This window comes from Photinus pyralis, unplaced genomic scaffold, assembly GCF_008802855.1.
Source record: "Photinus pyralis isolate 1611_PpyrPB1 unplaced genomic scaffold, Ppyr1.3 Ppyr1.4_LG9, whole genome shotgun sequence".
Classification (NCBI taxonomy): Eukaryota; Metazoa; Arthropoda; class Insecta; order Coleoptera; family Lampyridae; genus Photinus; species Photinus pyralis.
This window is the reverse complement of record NW_022170878.1, coordinates 16,709,706-16,728,630: the sequence shown is the minus strand read 5'-3', so window position 1 is coordinate 16,728,630 and position 18,925 is coordinate 16,709,706. Positions and strand designations below refer to the sequence as shown.

General features: G+C 37.1%; 2 protein-coding genes across 2 annotated transcripts; one reads left to right on the top strand and one right to left on the bottom strand.

Moving 5' to 3' along the window:
- Nucleotides 1-5,499: 5,499 nt before the first annotated feature.
- LOC116180431 lies at nucleotides 5,500-10,027 on the top strand. The gene is made up of 2 exons (XM_031500408.1): nucleotides 5,500-6,271; nucleotides 6,320-10,027. Exons 1-2 carry the CDS (start codon nucleotides 5,983-5,985, stop codon nucleotides 9,607-9,609), a joined length of 3,579 nt encoding a protein of 1,192 aa, XP_031356268.1. The 5' UTR covers nucleotides 5,500-5,982; the 3' UTR covers nucleotides 9,610-10,027.
- Nucleotides 10,028-10,619: 592 nt separating this feature from the next.
- LOC116180021 lies at nucleotides 10,620-11,822 on the bottom strand. Its single transcript, XM_031499844.1, has one exon. The coding sequence runs from the start codon at nucleotides 11,820-11,822 to the stop codon at nucleotides 10,620-10,622; it is 1,203 nt and encodes a 400-aa protein (XP_031355704.1).
- Nucleotides 11,823-18,925: the final 7,103 nt, after the last annotated feature.

Below are 18,925 nucleotides of genomic sequence, written 5' to 3'. Positions count from 1 at the left end.
CGACAAACGACTGCACAAGTCAAAACTAAAAATCAAAACAAAATGGAACTAAATGCTCTAATAGAAAAAACAATCAAATTCAAATTCGAATCAGTGTTGCCGTCTCTTAATCGCATGAGAATAGCTCTAGGGACTTCATTGACTAAGAGGAAGAAAAAAGAGCTATTGAAAACCTACGAGGAAGTGTACTTTCTCACTTCTTTTCCGATTCGCATTTTATAACTTCACGTTGTAATAGTTTTTAGCCCGTACGCCAACATCAGGAAGTTCTATTTCCCTCATTGTTATAATACTAATTTTAACCTTTTATAAAGCTAGGCTTTATTCCATTTAAAATTATACATTATACTAAATGAGTGACAAATTGACATACAAATAGTACAAGTTTCAATAGGTTTCATAAGTGGCGCGTGTAACGCACGAGTTCAAGTTTAGAAAACGAGCTCATATTCAACAGCACTGATCCTTGAACTCGTAGAAATCGATTTGCGAAGGTTTGACATCGTTGTCTCTTTTCGTTCTCGAGTTAGACGGACAGACGGACAAAACCATCACATAAGGGGAATTTCTTTTCTTTCGAAAAATTCCCCTATAAACTAAAAATGGACCCCTATAAATGGCTCCCTTTTCTCGAGTTCACCTCCCGCCTATAAGGACTTTTTATTTTCTTGAAATTTAGACACTAAGGAACAACTGTACCAATTTGTAAAACTCCGGAATTTTTTTCCTTCGATTGGCCTTTATTTATGTAATTTTACTGGGCTACGACGTAGCCCAACGTTACCAAATGATAAATCTAACCCTAAAATCAAAACAGACTATTAATTAATTAAGCTAAAGGAATTTTCCTACGTTTTATAGGGCCTACAGATTCAAATTTATAAAAACAAATCGACAAGCTAATAAGACGAACCACTACTCCTAATTGCAGTAATTACAAAAGAAAGTAAAGGATACATTTACCTATATTTGCGAATCAAACGCATACTCGTACATTGCATGCTACAAGAATTCTACCGCGGTCGACAAAAAAAACCAACTCGCAGCTTTCTCCTTTTAGCTCGAGTAGGAAGCACGATGCGCACCTGCTCGCGAGCCCTAGTTTTTGATTTGATTGACAGTAAAACTTTAATGAAATGCATAAAAGCGGGGAAGAAAAACTGCCGGATTATCGGCGCGTTGTGGTGCTGTACGTTTTGATTTAACTATTTCTTGGAGGGAGTACCGCATGCAGTTCGATGTTCAGCTGCATGTGTTGCACCATCATCTCGTACGGACTGCAGCTCTCGTGTCTTAGCATATACGAGAAAGGAGTCCTCTAATTAACATTTCTTCTATATTTATATGACTTACATGGGCGATAATGGACGTTAACATACCATTCTCTCTGTCCTTTTCGTGTTAAGTTAATTGACGTCGATGCCGGAGTTCAACTATGCTTTTGATGTGCTCCTTTTTAACATGAGATTTTATCATTTTACGAGTTGTTTTGCTTAAAGTGATCGTAGATTTGTTGGCGCTCTACAAGTAGGTATTTTATTTGTTCATTCGTGCCATCCAGTTCGAGCTGACTGCTGCCGAGATTCAAATTTGCCGCGAAAGTGCATCGTTTCGACTGTCTCTGTTCGTAGTTTTTCCCCAAAATTGCCAACTGTATGAATAGGATAGGTCACGATTGCAGTGCTGGGTTCGGAACCTCTAGGATCGTTACACCGGAAAGACCGTTGAGGAATAGCAAGCCTTCCCTACACCACTACTTACTTATGATCAAATTGTACATACGATCGTCGTCAATCTTAAGCAGCGATACCTTCTAGGGGCAAATTTCAATCTATGTAGACCGACCAAAGGATCACGCTGTAGTTGATATTATTTGTTGTTTGGATTTCGTGCAGTTAACTAAGAGTGCATTCATTGTTAGACAACGATAGTATGACTTGTAAAGATTTGTAAGAACGGAATCATTTTCCTGTAAAGCTTAGCGTTGTAGCACGTTGCATAGTTATTAATTTTATCGGTTGCAGGTGGTATAATCGTCCTTAAATTGTTAAAAAGTTCGCTTGTAAACAACATCGTAACCAAATTGATATATAAAATGACAAGTAGGTATGGTTAATATGACAAATGAGTAGTGTAATATTTTACCATACCATTAAACAAAACTATAGTTATAACTTTATTAGGAAAAATCCTCTGAGTACTACATTTACCGCCAGGGGCGTTCCTAGGGTTCGTGTCGCCGGCGTGCCGGTTTGATTTTGCCGCCCCCTTCCTCCTGCTAAAATCGGATAATGTATACCTACCATAACTAAAACAATTTTTAGATTTTGATGCGTACATTATACATTTTTATTCTACCTATAAATAAACAACACACGCAAAAAACAAGGTTTAGAACTAGGAACTAACAGAACATTATGGATACAATATGATTTTATAAACGTTATGAAAACTGGACCTTTCTGGCTTTTTTTGCCGCAAACTCAGCCACAAGGTCAGTAACATTTAGGCTTTCACAAATTTCATTTTCAATACTTATGATGGACAAGTCGGAGAGTCTTACTTGGCCCATGGTGGATCTTAAATGATTTTTTATTAATTTCAATTTCGAAAAACTCCTTTCATTAAGTAAATGCTGATTTGCAAATTGTAATGTAATACAGAGTGAGACGCGCATCTGACGATGTTACGCGGTGCAAACGGATTGTTTTTTAGCTTTAAAAGAACAGTTTGTTTAGGCATTTTATTTATACATTTTCCGCCCCCTTGAATTGCCGCCCGTGTGCGACGCACTCCTTGCACCCTCGGGTTGGAACGCCCCTGTTTACCGCAATTGCAGAAACCAAGAAATGGTTCTGTTTCAGTAGGTATAGTTGGAGAGTTCTGGGGCCTCCTCCTCATTTAGGTCAAGGTCAGATTACCCCGTTCCCCCCTCCAGTTCTGAGGCCTCCTCCTCATTTAGGTCAAGGTCAGATTACCCCGTTCCCCCCTCCAGTTCTGAAAGCTCCTCCTCCTCATTTAGATCAAGGTCACAATCATTACTCCTCTTACATAGAAAATGTATCCCTGGTTACTACCAAAAGAAAAAAATACCAAAAGTAAATTAATCATTTATTAGATGTTGTTGTCAGTCATTACAATAATTAAGAGCAATTTATAATTATAAACGACAATACAAAAAAATATTTGTGGAAATTTCATCCTTGTGTAGTATATATACCACACACATCTGTATTGGGTGGAGGCGTATTGTTAGATTTGTTCTGAAGGATTTTCGCAAAGACGCAGTTGGTTGACCATCGGAGGTGCTCCCGTAGGGGATTATCTTGACGTTCCCATTTGTTAAGTCGCACTTTACAATGAAAACATTCTACTTCGTCACCATATTTCGTAAAGAAAAATCCTACACTTGCCAAAGATGTGGGTGATGGAATTCCGCTCCAATTATTATAAGTTAGCAATCGTTTATCATAACACGCGTAGTCAGGCGATACATTGTCGAAACACATGATTATTCGTGCGAGAGACAACGTGTTATTAAACTTTACCTATGGTACGTGAGCTAATATAAGTAGTTACCCCCTCTACTACATTGGCTTGGAGTGTAAATGTTGAAGGAAGAGGAGGAGGACATTAATTCATTTGAAGAATGTTACGGCGAAGTATTAAGGACAGTGTCCGAGGGCGACGTAACGGCTTGAGAGTAGGTGGCATTCGTCGTTGCCACCTCTTCTCAAATTTTGAAAACTTTCCCAAACATAATTCCTTTAATGTTTGCATACATAATTCCTTTAATGTTTGCATTTCTGAAGCAAAGAAAAAAAAACAAAATTTAATTTAGAAAACTTTTAAAAGGGCGGTTAGATCGAAACCTAACCGGATAATTTTGACAATTTACACTTAAAAGCTCCGATAATCGACGTTCTTTGTCGTGTAAAAGTAAAGACGTACTTGAGATACAATAAATGCAGGAAATGGAATTATGAAAAATGCGATATAATTGTTCGGAATTACGCGCCTTTAAAAATCGTATAATGTCCCAGCGATTATACGTATTTCTAAAACGGTCAATTTCAGAAAGGAAACATTCTTCAATTGAACGGTGACCTGTTGGGATGTGGTGATAATTTTTATATTGATTGGTATTAATCGGACCCGGAATCTAAATTGGAATACAAACGCGTAAATAGGTAATAATTTATAAATTCATAGTTACCTGTAATCCCCACGAATATATATTGTTGTAATCTAAAAGGGCACACCAACTTGACACAAACTCGTCAACAATTTTTTTGTGATACGTAGCACTAGGGTTTTTTAAATGATTAATTATATATTCGATATTTGGTAATGCAGTCATTTACAAAATGCGATGTTTCACACTAGTCTGTATAATATATATAGTTCTAGGGGATGACGTCACATTTCTGACGTCATAAATAATGACCAGTTCTGACAAATTGGATGCATAAAATGGGGTTTCGGAGGGGGGGTTACAGCAAATTTTTTTTTTTTTTTTTTTTCATTCTTTGCAAAAAGGTGCAGTACTTGTAGTGCCCCAGGCGATAAAAGCGACACTAATGGGAGAGGAAAAACGTATATAAGAAGTGCACTTTCATAAGAGACGCATACTTCAACATGTCGCGCGCTGAACAATCCCACCCGTCTACTAGTGCTGTGAATAGTGATCGTGTTCCTGGTAAGTTTATTATTCAAGTTAATAAATGTGTAATGCTTGAACAAACTAAAATACTGCAAGATATTTCTTTTATTCCGATAAACGATTCAAACAATAGAGACGGTTTCGATCCCAAAAATACATCCACAAGTAGTCCTGAACCACCCGAATGGTACCATAGATTATTAGAATGCCTTTCTCCTATTCCATCCCCCCAATCTACGCATGTTTATCTAGATAAAGGTGCAACCGATGCGGTATCAACAAAAGTGGAAGAGCAAACGTGTGTGAATGTAAATGATGGTGATTTACTAGACGACGTTGAAGTGAAAGAGTGCGTTGCTCTTGCCACTCAATTTGATAGCGAATGGGGAGAACCTAATCCCAAACGAAGTCGTCCAAGTTCACCCCCTCTAACTTACCCTATCCACCGTAATTCCCCTCCTAATGTAGCGGATGTAAAACGACACGTTTCCTCGAGGATTTTGTTACCAGACAATATTGATGATAAACTTGAACAGTTGTTTCTCTTAAATAGTGATGTAATACACGTGAATCGTGCGCGCTGTCGAATGATGAACAAGTTATTGTCCAACGTGCACGCGTACGAACGTTTGAACGCGAGATACAAGCGCTTAGGACTACAAAGAGAAACAGTTTGTCAGAGTTTAAACGTGTCGGATGAAACGAAAGAACTACTGAAAAGACATTTAAATTATGAGGATTTTAGTACTTTATTAGAACATTTAAAATGAAAGTTTCTCTATTAATCTTTATTTTTCCCATACTACATACCAACCTTTCCATCCCCTCCCGGTGACGTTGCTACACAGGGTCCACGATTCCCGTCACCGGACAGTGAATACTTTAAAGCGTTAACGCTTTAAAGTATTCATTGACTGATGTGTAGTTTCCTTAGATCTAATCTTTTATTCTACCCCTTAGTTTTTACTTACTAATATAGTTGTTTTTTTTTGTAACCATATTGTGTGATAATGTACACCTAAATTTTAGTCAAATGTGAATGTGGTCGAGCATTTTCGCGCAAAGATAACTTAAAAAGACATCAACGCGTATCGTGTACAACTGGAGCACGTCTGGATCCACCGACCCTAAAAAAGGTTAAAATATCGACCGATGACTCACCGGTGCGAGTACCTACAGTGCATTGCGCACAATGTTCTGAAGATGTGGCAAGATCTGGTTATCAAGGACATTTGCGTAGTAACAGACATAAATCGAATGCTTGTTTAGTGATAGATGACCAAATTGAAATTATTAGATCCTCATTTGAGAAGAAAATAATGAGTTTTAGAATATCACCAGTTGGTAAACATAATGAAGTGAAATCATTTATGGAAGATGTAAAAAACAAAGTATTAAAAGTATGTAACAAACAGTTACAGACGTACCCATCGCTAAAAACCAATTTTGAACTGTTTGGAATGTATTTATTGGAAGAAAAGGTCGAAATTAAATCATTTCAAACCAAATATGCAATTACAACTCTGGGCACTAATTTGGAAGAATACGTGGAACAAGTGGTTGAAATTTTAAGCAGAAAAGAATCGGAATTTCAAGGCCGCGATTCCGGTAAATAATAATTTCAGTAATTTTATTTTACATATTTGTGCATTTCAGGATGGGTGTTAGTAGATTTATTATACTTGGAATGCAACTTCTTACAATTTAATCCGATAAAAGCGTCGTCATATATTGATTTACCTCCTTCTCTTAAAAGAAGAAAGGCTATTATCAACGTTGACAACAACGACCAGATGTGCTTCGGATGGACGCTCGCATCGGCGTTGATTCATCCTACGGGGAAACCGCAACGCAAAGAATCATATCCAGATATTTTAAAAATATTTAATTGGGACGGTATCCAATTTCCAGTACCGTTGTCGTCAATACCCACGTTTGAGGCCAACAACCCTAAAATTTCCGTTAATGTTTATGGGATTGAGTGCGTCTATAAAGATGGAAAGCAAGAGATTCAAGTAATAGGGCCGCTGTATTACAGTAAGTCAAAAAAAATTAATCACGTAAACATGTTATTAATTAGTAATAAGGCAGGTAACACTCACTATACATACATAAACAATTTTTCACGGTTAGTTAGCAAGCAAATAAGTCAACGTAATGGAGCAACGCATTTTTGTGACGGGTGCATTAATTATTTTCGTACTGAACAACAACTAAAAAAACATCAAATGCAAGATTGCAATCACACGTCTACTATACTACCAACCACAACCCTAAAACTTGACAAAACCGGTAATATGCGTCCCGAAAATCTTCTTACCTTTACGAATTTTCAAAAGCAAATGCTACTACCTTTTGTTATTTATGCAGATTTTGAGTCAATTTTACAACCTCTAGATACCGCCGAACCAGACCCCAAAAAATCTTTTACGATAAAAACATGTAAACACACACCGTATTCGTTTTGTTATTATATTAAATCGTCGTATAATGACGAATGGTCACGATTGGAAACGTATCGAGGTGAAAATGCGGCACAAATATTTATTACGCGACTACAAAACGATATTAAAAATATATATCGCGAATATTTGCTAAACGTTCGTCCCATGGAACCTCTTTCAGAAGATGAATTGCGAATGTATGATGAAAGCCGAACATGTTTTATTTGCCAAAACCCGTTTGATAACGATTCCACGAATCCCAAAGTTAAAGATCATTGTCACATTACCGGTAAATATCGCGGTAGCGCGCACGCAACGTGTAATCTAAATTATAAAATTCCAAACTTTATACCGGTCGTGTTCCATAATCTTAGCGGATACGATTCCCATTTGTTCGTTAAAGAGCTAGGAGCAGATACCGAAGACATTGACGTTATTCCTACAAGTACAGAAAAGTACATCACTTTCAGTAAACGGGTTCTAGTAGATGAAGTAGATTTGGAATCGGGTAAAAAGGAACGAAAGTATATGAAATTACGATTTATAGATAGTTTTCGCTTTATGCCTACGTCGTTAGATAAACTATCCACAAATTTAACTTCGGAACAGTGCGCAGAGATAAGAAAATTTTTTAATGATTCTAATAAATTTCAACTTCTCCGAAAGAAAGGTTGCTTTCCTTATTCATATGTAGATTGTATGTCAAAATTAGACGAGAAAGATATACCTTCTCATACAAAATTTTATAACGATATGACCCAAGAACATATATCACGCGATGAATACGAGAGGGTGGTACGCATCTGGAACGTATTTAATTGTAAGACATTAGGGGATTATTCGGACCTTTATCTCAAAACGGACGTATTACTTTTAGCGGATGTGTTTCAAAATTTTAGATCTCTATGTATGAACGTGTACGGAGTAGATGCCGCTCATTACGTAACTACCCCAGGATTAACTTGGGATGCTATGCTAAAATTTACACGAGTAAAATTAGAATTACTGACGGACATGGACATGTACCACATGATTAAAAAGGGAATTCGTGGTGGTGTTAGCACTTGTATTAAAAGAAAGTCGTGCGCTAATAATGAGTTTGTGCCTGGTTATGATTCTAATCAGGCCAAGGTCTTTATTCAGTACTTAGATGCGACGAACTTATATGGAAATTCAATGCGAGAATATCTACCAGTTGACGGGTTTTCTTGGTTAACTCGCGCAGATATTGAAAAATTTAACGTTCACGATATATCAGACGAATCCGACGTCGGATATATTTTGGAAGTTGATCTGCATTACCCACTAGAACTACATTCTACCCACAACGATTTACCATTTTGCCCAGAAAATATTTTGCCCCCTAGAGCGAAGTACAAACAAACGAAATTAATTCCAAATTTATACGATAAATCAAAATATGTAATTCATTATCGAAATTTGAAACAATGTTTAAAACATGGACTCGTACTCACACATGTTCATCGCATTCTTAAGTTCAATCAAAAACCGTGGTTACGCGACTACATCGATTTAAATACGAGAATGCGGAATAAAGCTACGAATAGTTTCGAAAAAGATTTCTTCAAGTTAATGAACAATGGCGTATTTGGTAAGACTATGGAGAATGTGGATAAACGAAAAATACTGAAATTGTTAACACACTGGGAAAATTACGGTCGACGTCGTGGATTAGAAAGTTTCATAACGCAGCCTCACTTTAAAAAATTTACCCAATTCAGTCATACTTTATTTGCAGTTGAAATGTCAAAAGTTTCAGTAGTTTATAACAAACCAATTTATGTGGGGTTTACCATTCTAGACGTTTCTAAAATAGTAATGTATCGTTTCTTCTATGACATTTTACGCGCCCATTATGGAAAAAATGTTTCATTGTTGTATACTGACACCGATTCGTTTATTTTGGAGGTTAAAACTCACGACTTGTATGAACATATGAGAAACAATTTAAACGAATACGATACCTCTAATTATAAAAATAATCTACACGGCGTAATCACAACTCCTTCTATAGTTGGCAAAATGAAAGACGAATATGCGGGTAAAGCTATTCATCTATTTTATGGTGCGGGTGCGAAATCGTATTGTGTAAAAACTGAGGATGACGTAATTAAGAAAGCGAAAGGTGTGAAAAAAATTACCATTAAAAAAGATTTGAGCGAATTCGATTATAAATGTGTAGCTGAACAAACGGATAAAAAAGTTTTTTGCAAAATGTTGGTTTTTAAATCAACTTTGCATGATATATACACTGAATTAGTAAATAAAATCGGACTAAGTTCGTATGATGACAAACGTTTCGTAATACCCAACACTTGTGATACGTTAGCGTGGGGTCATAGGGATATTCGTAGGTATGAAAACTATATCGATCTTGACAATATACTTCAAAATCCTAACGTTTTATATGATGATGACTCAATGGACATAAGTGACGAACTTTTAGATGGATTGATTAAAGCTTTTGAAAGCACATCATAATTTTGTACATATTCGCTTATTCACATCATACTTCCCAGTTACCACCACACTCCAGCATACTTACCAATCACCATTTAACTTCGGTGTATATTATCACCCATAATCCACTCATTTACTAAATACATACTTAAATGTTTTGTATTTTCACCTGCTTTATAATGTTGTTAATATTTTCACCTGCTTTATAATGTTGTTAATATTTTTTAATTACCTTTTTTTTTTGTATTTTCACCACCACACTCCAGCATACTTACCATTTAACTTCGGTGTATATTATCACCCACAATCCACTCATTTACTAAATACATACCTTAATATGCTTAATTTGTAACGTAAGGGTGCTTAAATGTTTTGTATTTTCACCTGCTTTATAATGTTGTTAATATTTTTTAATTACCTTTTTTTTTGTATTTTCATGTTTCATAACGTTTCATTGTAATTTATTTTGTATGTGAGGGCAAATATATAGAAAAAAAATATATATATAAAAAAGAAATGTTTTTATTAAATAGTCAATTTTTGATTAATGGATTACATAGTTGTTATACAAGTGATAAACATTAGATAAAGCGCAATGACATAATGATTGCGTGTGATATTTGCAAGACGCTTCTAGTAAAGGGACAGCTGGTTGTTCTTCAACTTCAAAAACTGGTCTCTTGAGAATGGTTCTAATGTAATCAGCTTTCTCCTTACCTTTAACGTAGACGTCATCCGATGTACGTATCGTTTCGCGAAGTATTTTCGGAAACAAGAATACCTGTGTGTAACCTTCATCCCATCGAATAAAATGATGATTGTGAATCAAGTAGTGTGCCTGTCGTTGATAGGTGGCATCCAAACCGGTCCAAGGAAAAGGTGGTTTAAAGACAAAGTGAGCTATCTGATTCCCATCGTACACTGCTAATTCTTTAGGGGTGAAGTGTTTCGCAGAAGTATAGAAACCTTGTATATCTACTATGACAACCATGGTACTAACGTAGAATCATTAAACGGTGAATCTTTTATAGCTACAGTTGTCTAACTGCTTTGGTTAATGCATTGTAAGTAAAAACCTTATCGTGAAGAATCAAACACATCGCTGTGGTATTAGCGGCAACGTTGGCCGACGTGTCGAATTCTACTCGAAGCACGACAGCTTTCGAGTTCAAAGAATCTTTTTGATGTGAGCAATCTATTACTATTAACGGTGCATTTTGTTTGAACTGGTCAGGGGTTAGCAAAGGTTGACCTTCAGTTTCGTAGTAGGACGATTGAAATGCTGCGTACATTTCATACAAACTGGCGTATCGGTTATTTAAGTAATTAATATTCAGATTATCGTATGGGTAACGTTCCGTATTAAGAAATACACGAACATTTTCAATACCACATTGGTCGAATTTACTCATGTCTTGATTGACTTTACCATCTCTCCCCGTTTGAAATCCTAATATAATGTATCTAGGAGTTTCTAAGCTAGTGGCCGTTTTTATTGCCCACGTGTGTTTATCGGTCTGTGGAAGAGCTGGATAAACGTGAGTTTCCCAACTCCTAAACGCAACTTGGGTGTTTATATTTTTGTCAATGTACTTAGTGAGTGCTAATTCCTCTGCAAGCGCCGGCAATATATGGGGTACTTTCCAATAAATTTTTTCAATGTCAACCTTCAAAGCCTCGTCGGCAGTTGCAGAATACACGGCGTCTGTATCTGAATTGCTGCGTATTAATACGAGTTCTTGTCGTATATTTAGCACGACTTTTCGATAATCTTCCGCAAATCCGAGGAGCATTCCCAAAGGAAGGCAAACGTTAAAATGTCCCGTAGGGCTTACAATTGTACTATTGGTTGTGGGAAACCATCCAGAATTTTCATATCTAGCAGCATCATTTGGTGTAAGAGATATTAAACCCTTCATGGTGGTGGTCAACCCTACCTTACTAATAGAATCGACCACAACGCCGTTCATCTCGTAACGAATTTCGCTAAATAAAAATGCGATTCCATTGTTAATGAAACGGGCTCCTAATGATACCGTGTTATCTTGTCGCAACAATTTTCCCTCAATATAGAGGTGACTTTGAGAAGGTAAGGTGCACATGTCTTCTTGAATAGGAATCCGAATTTCGTCATTGTTTCCAAATCGTGTGGTATAAGGTTGATGAGTATGAAGTTCCGAGTTGATAATAGCGTTGTCAACACGAACCGATTCGTTAACGTTCAAGACGCTCATTGTATAACGGTGAAACCGAGACTTCGCAAATAGGACTTGTTGGCAGCTGTTAATTGTTGAAGCGAACTACGCTTACTGGTCCAAAAAGAACGAGGTTGACGCTTTTTATAACAGGGTTTGGGGTAATCCTTGTCACACTTGCACGCACAAGAACTATAGCGGTTCACCATGTTTTTTCCTCAAATGTAATCCTATCGTGATCACTTCTCCGTTGAAATTAACAGCGTCACCATCTTGATCGAGTATTTTAAGCGTAATGTTGGAAAGTGTGGAAACGTTAATAGGTAAATAAATTACACTAAGAGGTCGCTCGATTATTTTATATCCCGCGGGCACACTAGGAAAAAACTGGTGGATTGTATGAGCCGGTACACCATTTTTAAAGTTTCCCGTAGTAATACTACAGTCAATTAACAACGAATTAATTTTTAGAATGTTAATTGGATTACGAGAAGTGTGAGTAACACGTGAACTAAGCGTTTCTGTACCGAACCCTAAAAGTTCTCCTATTGAATCTTTTATCGCAAAATCAATTGGTTGACTGGCTTTAAGAACTGATTGCATGGTGTTGTTATTAGCTTGAAGCTCGACATAATCTCCAGCCGTTCGTTCAATTTGAGAATTTATGTAATTATTAATATCAGTTATTTCGTAGCAACCCGGTGGTATTGTAATAGTTTTTTCTCCAAATTTTACTTTATTGTTTTTAGATGTGACGTTATGAATACTATTGTAAGTTTCAAAGTTGGTTAGTCCCATTACATATTCCTCTTCAAGTAATATAGGAGGGCGAAAAAAGGCGCTTAAGGTCGACGTTGTACCCGTAAATGTAAAGGTATAAGACATTTCACCTTAACGATATAGATGTTACTGACTTAATAACGATGTGTTATTGTATAAAAAACTCAATACTAAATGACCGCAATTATAAGTATTAAGAAGTTGTAATTGGTTGAAGTTGTATGTAATAGTGTTTTCGCTACCATCGCTCCGAAAATAATGTATCACCTCGTGAGGAGGTTTTACACGCCCTAGACTATCAAAATATGAAATAGTGTTGCCTCGCTTAACGTACGCTGTCCAATGCGTACCCACGCTGTTTTCATCATCTAGATTTATTATACCACTTTCGTAACGATGTATTGACTTTGGTAAACAATCTCTCATAAAAATTCCTCTAAAATGTGGTATTTTTAACTTCCCGGTATATTTCGATAGATCGCGATCGGTTAAAGGGCGACGTGGTAGCTTTATTGGAAGTTTTTTTGGTATGGATTTAGATAAAGGCCTAGACCTTTTTTATGAGGTTTTATATATATTCCTTTTCCTATTACTGCCGCTTCCATTACTTGATTATGTCGTTTGCTTTCTTCTAGTTGTTTTGCAGCATTGTTTGCATTTGTTACCGCTTTTGCAACAGCCGCAGCTCCACCTCCCAAAGAACCCAATGCTCCCAATGCAGCAAAGAGTGGAATTAGAGGAACAAGTCCACCGGTTTTGGGTATAGGTAAAATGCGATGCTTGGGTGGTCTAATACTCTTCTTCTTCAAAACTTTCATAGCACGCTGAACGCTTGCTTTTAAATTTGAATTGATTTTACCCCCTATACGTTTTTTAGCTAATCGAATGGCGGCGTTAAAAGACAAGGCAGAGGCTCGTTTTTTCATGTGACGTTTTTTCATACCCATACCTAATGTTCTTTTACCTTTCATAATACCAGCTATAGTAAGAGCGGCTGTTTTCTCTCCAACGGTGGCGTCTTTTGATCGAAACCTTTCCCACGCTTTTTGTTGCAACGTTTTGTCGGCAACGTGACGATCACCGAGATTATTCGATTTTGAATAAGCTATATCGTGTTCTTTGCAGGCTTCATCTAATAGATTAATTCCTTTATCGCCCCGAGCAAGCCTCTTTTGTAAACGAGTTCCGGGACCGCAATATCGATATCCGGGTAAATGTAATTCAACGGGTAAATTATTAATTAAGGAATTAATTAAGCCCGCCCCTTTTTTAATTTTTTTCTTAGTAGTGCAAATAAAGGTCATACCTTGATGATTATAACACGACTAAGCGAAATATATGTTGTTTGTGAATATATACTACAAAATATTGCGGTTATTGGTTAGTAGTGTAATGTCCACCATACGTTTTAAACCTCAACGAACGTTACTACCTATAAAAAACTACGATACATGTTCTCCCGTGAAGCAATATTCTAAGCACAGCAATCTGTTGAAAGGTGGTTGTAAACGCGGTATTATCGTTGGTCCTTCAGGATGTGGTAAAACCAACGTAATGATAGCACTGTTAGAACACCCTAACGGATTGAGATTTGAGAATGTATACGTGTATTGTAAATTCGCGTCAGACTTTACGAGGTATAAGTTCTAAAGTTTGAAGTGTATTTTGGTGTGTTATCAGCAGTAAGCCTTTACACCTTTCGATGTCACGAGGTTGTAACCTACGGATACGTGACAAAATAAGATAAGTGCCAACTAACTTAAGTCAATTTAGATATTTGTATTAAAATTTATCGCCATTGACAATTTCGCCTATCTATATCTATTGCTCGGCTTACGCACGTTTGTCCACACCGCTTAGCGGTGGGGACACTTACATTGCATCGCAGTGTTAATTTAATACGGCCACGAGGGCCTGATATCTAAGCGTGTCCTACCTGTTTGGGTTCCTCTGTCATGGAGGTCGTAAACAATCAAGTAATGGTAACTGAGAATATTAACAACTCACAGAATATGGACAACCGTACCTTTGCATCTGTAGCAGGTATACAATCGGAGCCGAAATATAATTTTCCCGAGAGATCCCAAGGTATCATCTTTCCTGCCATTGAAGGAGTATCGCTATTTGATTACATTGTTGGAGTAGGTACCATAATAGGTCCAAAAAATGTTACGTTTGCATCTCGCATCTCGGGTGGGCGCATATGCATCTTCCTTGCGTCAAAATCAATGGTAGATAGCTTTATAAGAGAAAATAAAGGTATACAAGTTAAAGATAGCTTTATAGCAGCACGTAAGCTGGTATCTCCAGCAACTAAAATCATTCTTTCTAACGTTTCTCCAGTAATTCCAAATGACATTTTGTATGAGGAACTTAAACGATTAGAGTTAAAGCCGGTCTCTCCAATTACTTTAGTGAGTGTAGGCTCTCCCGATCCTAATTACAAACATGTCCAAAGCTTCCGTAGGCAAGTGTATATTGATTTAGAAGTAGGTTCGTCAATACCCCCTACGACGTTGCTAGCTTATGATAAAACGGTTTTCAGAATTTTTTTGTCGAATGACGATCTAGTTTGCTTTGTTTGTAAATCTAAAGGTCATAAAGCGTCTAAGTGCCCTTCAAACTGCAGCTCGAATAATAAAGAGTCAAATGACAATACCATGGAACAGTTAGTCACTCCAGTTCGACAAAGTCGCCAATCATTAGTAGAGATGGACTCGGAAGAGCCAATTAGGACATCCGAGGAATTGCAAGGTAGTGAATCAATGGTACAGATGGACTCGGTAGAGTTCAATAGGACATCCGATGAGTTGAGACCTAAACGGGCACTTGCGTCATCCTCTGCGGAGACTACAGCGTCAGGTGGCACATTTAAAAAACCCGCGAAAAAAGCAAAGCGTTCCGATTCAAAGGAGTCCCTATCGATAGAAAAGGATTCCACGTTGTTTACGGAATTTAAAAATGTTTTTCAATCGAAACAAACGGTTATAGATTATGATAGTTTTTGCAATTTTCTTATGCGTGCAAAAGGTCAAAGCAATCCCTTTCCAATAGCTAGTGAATTCTGTGAGGATAAGCAACAATTTGTTGAGTTAATGATTGAGTGTCGAAAAGCGGTCAAAACCAATCGACTCAAAGCACGCTTAAAACGCCTGATTACTGGATTCATTAAGCTCCTTCCAAGCTTCAATACGCCCACGGATTACTCAGAAAACAGTTCAATCGCTTCACAAGATTCCTTCTTATCGGACCAAGAGCTAGAATCGCTGTGCGATCCATCATCCTCTGAAACTGCGTAAACGTTTTATTTTGCTTATTTGTCTTTACTATTTTAATTTTATTTTACATATTACATTTTACATAATGCATAATAACAATAATTATAACAATTTAAACCTTTTGCAATGGAATATAAGATCTGTTGCTGCCAATAAACCGAATTTAGAATATATGTTAGCAGAGTGTAACATCCATATAGCCCTTTTAACGGAAACCTGGTACAAAAGTAACCACATAGATTTTTTTAAAAATTACACATTAGTAAGACACGATCGTACGGATGGTTACGGTGGCCCGTGGCGCCGCTATACTTGTACATAGAAATCTTCAATACACTCCGTTGAATATTAAATCTGATAATGCTGAAATTAGTGTGTGTGGGGTCAAGTTGCTAGATCTTGATCTGAATGTAATGTGTTTATATAGGCCGCAGGGTTACGCGAGTAACATAACAGAAGGCGAGTATTTGCACATGTTAGGGCAATTAGGGAAGAGGTACATGGTGGGTGGTGATATGAACGCACACAATAGGGCCTTTGGTTCATCTAAAAACGATAACGCGGGAAATATTCTATTAAAAGTAATAGATGGGACTAATAGCGTGTTTTTGAATGACGGATCAGTTACGCGCCTCGGGCGCCCAAACGAAGCGAGATCTGCAATTGATATTACATTTGCATCGCCAGGGATTGCTACTCATATCACTTGGAAGGTAATGGATGATACATATGGGTCAGACCACTTTCCCATTCGCATGAACTTAAATTTCAATTTACAACTCCAGTTCACCTATTACCCTACAACTCGGTGGAAAATAGATGATAAGAAAAGTCTAGAATTTTGTAATTACGTGGATCGAAGTCTAAACGCTAAAGAGGTACCCAAGTCCGCAGCAGAAATAATTGACTGTGTTGTGGATTCAGTGCAAAAGGGATGCGACAGTAATTTCGTATTAAGAAAACCTGTGTTAAAGAAATCCAGACCTCCACCCCCATGGTGGGACAATCAATGTTCTCATGTGGTACACTGCCGGAAACTTGCGGTAAAGAATTACAAGTTAAATCCAAACTTGGATAATTTCATTACTTGTCAAGAGACTATTGCGCACTCTAAAAGATTTTTGAAATACAAAAAACGCGACAGTTTCCAAAATCTATGTAATAACTTAAACACATCTACGTCCTCAAAGAAATTATGGAATATCGTGAGAAAATTTAAAAGATGTCCTACCTCTCACCACGTCTCGGAGTCATATATTGTAGAGTTCGCTGACAATTTAGCCCCGGCGTACGTGCAATCAGAAAAAAACCAGGAAACGTCAAACGTAAACGATCCTTTTTTACAACAACCATTTTCAATTGAAGAACTCATCAAGGCAATCAAATCAGCTAAGAATACAGCACAAGGTTTTGATAATATTACTTATCCGCTATTAAAGTGGCTGCCCACCGTGGCGAAGGAATTATTGGTAACTGCATTTAATAGACTGTACCTGTTTGGAGATAGCGTGCCCACCTTTAAAAAAATCATTGTTGTCCCAATAATTAAGCCCAATAAAAACCCAAACGATGCAAAATCATATAGGCCTATATCACTTTTGTCGTGTATATTTAAAACATTAGAGCGAATGGTCAAGAATAGGATTGAATGGTGGTTGGAAAGGAAGAAAAAGCTACAGTCATTTCAATTTGGATTCAAGCGAGGTTTAGGCACCGCTGATGCTTTAACAAAACTAGTTTCCGACATACAAATAAGTTATTCCAAAAAAGAAACAGTAGGAGCGGTTTTTATCGATTTCAAGGATGCTTACGGATGTGTGAAATTAGACATTTTGCAGAAGAAACTCATTAAATTGGAATTCCCGAACCAACTAGCCCAAAACCTGATCGGTTTGTACTCTTATCGAGAGATTTATATAAGAAGTGGCTAAGGTCAATTTATAGGCCCTAGATGTGTTTTTGAGGGGCTTCCACAGGGATCTATCAATAATTTGTATACGCACGACTTCTTGACTGTGCAGGATGATAGCATCAGTGTAATTCAATACGCTGATGATTTTATTATTTACACGTCACATAAGAATGTATCTGTGGTCAAGGAGCGTTTAAGTAAAGCCATTCGGAAAGTTAAGCAATGGATGTTCAGCAATGGTTTGGATATGTGTATTGAAAAATCTGCAGTAGTATTCTTTTCACGGAAAAGGCGATATAATTTGAACCCTGTGGTTTTAGATAATACACTATTTCAGGTCGTTAAAAGTGTTACATACTTAGGGATCAGATTAGATTACAAACTAAACTGGACGGAACATATACACATGCTAACTAAAAAATGTGAAAAATCCCTCAATATTTTAAGATTATTGACTAGAGTGGGATGGGGAATGGATTTTCCAACTGCATTAAAGGTTTATAAAGCACTTACAAGAAGCCTAATAGATTATGGTTTGCATTTATATGGAGCAGCATCAAAACCAAATTTAAAAAGACTCATAGTCATTCAAAATAAAGCCTTAAGACACTGCATTGGGGCTATGAAGTCAACGCCTGTAGAAGCATTGTATGTGGAAGCACGTGAACCACCACTCGAGTTTCGAATAAAGTATTTGGCTTTAAAATATGTTACGAAAACAATCGCCCTAAAACTGGAAAATATTTACAACTCGCTACAAGAGCTTATGTCCCACGATTTAACCTCGGCTTTTTGGTCTAAAAAGAAGTCTCCTCCGCTTTCCGTGGCAAGCCTTTATCTTCACGAATTAAAAATTCCTCTTTGGATACAAGAAATTCCGGACGCTTCCTATCACGATTTTTACGTCGGAAGTCTGCCAACGTTTTTCCCTAGTTATATAGGGGATTTTAGACATGATTGCCAACTATTTTATAACACCTTAGACAACTTGAAATGTTGGGAGATAATATTCACAGACGGTTCTAAAAGCAAGGTGGGAGTCGGATGTGCATTTTACGAGCTATCGACTAAATATTCAAAGTTATTTAATCTTGGAAAGGTCAAATCTATATTTACAGCTGAAGCGACTGCAATATTAGAAGCATTAAAATATTTTTATAAACGTAATGTAG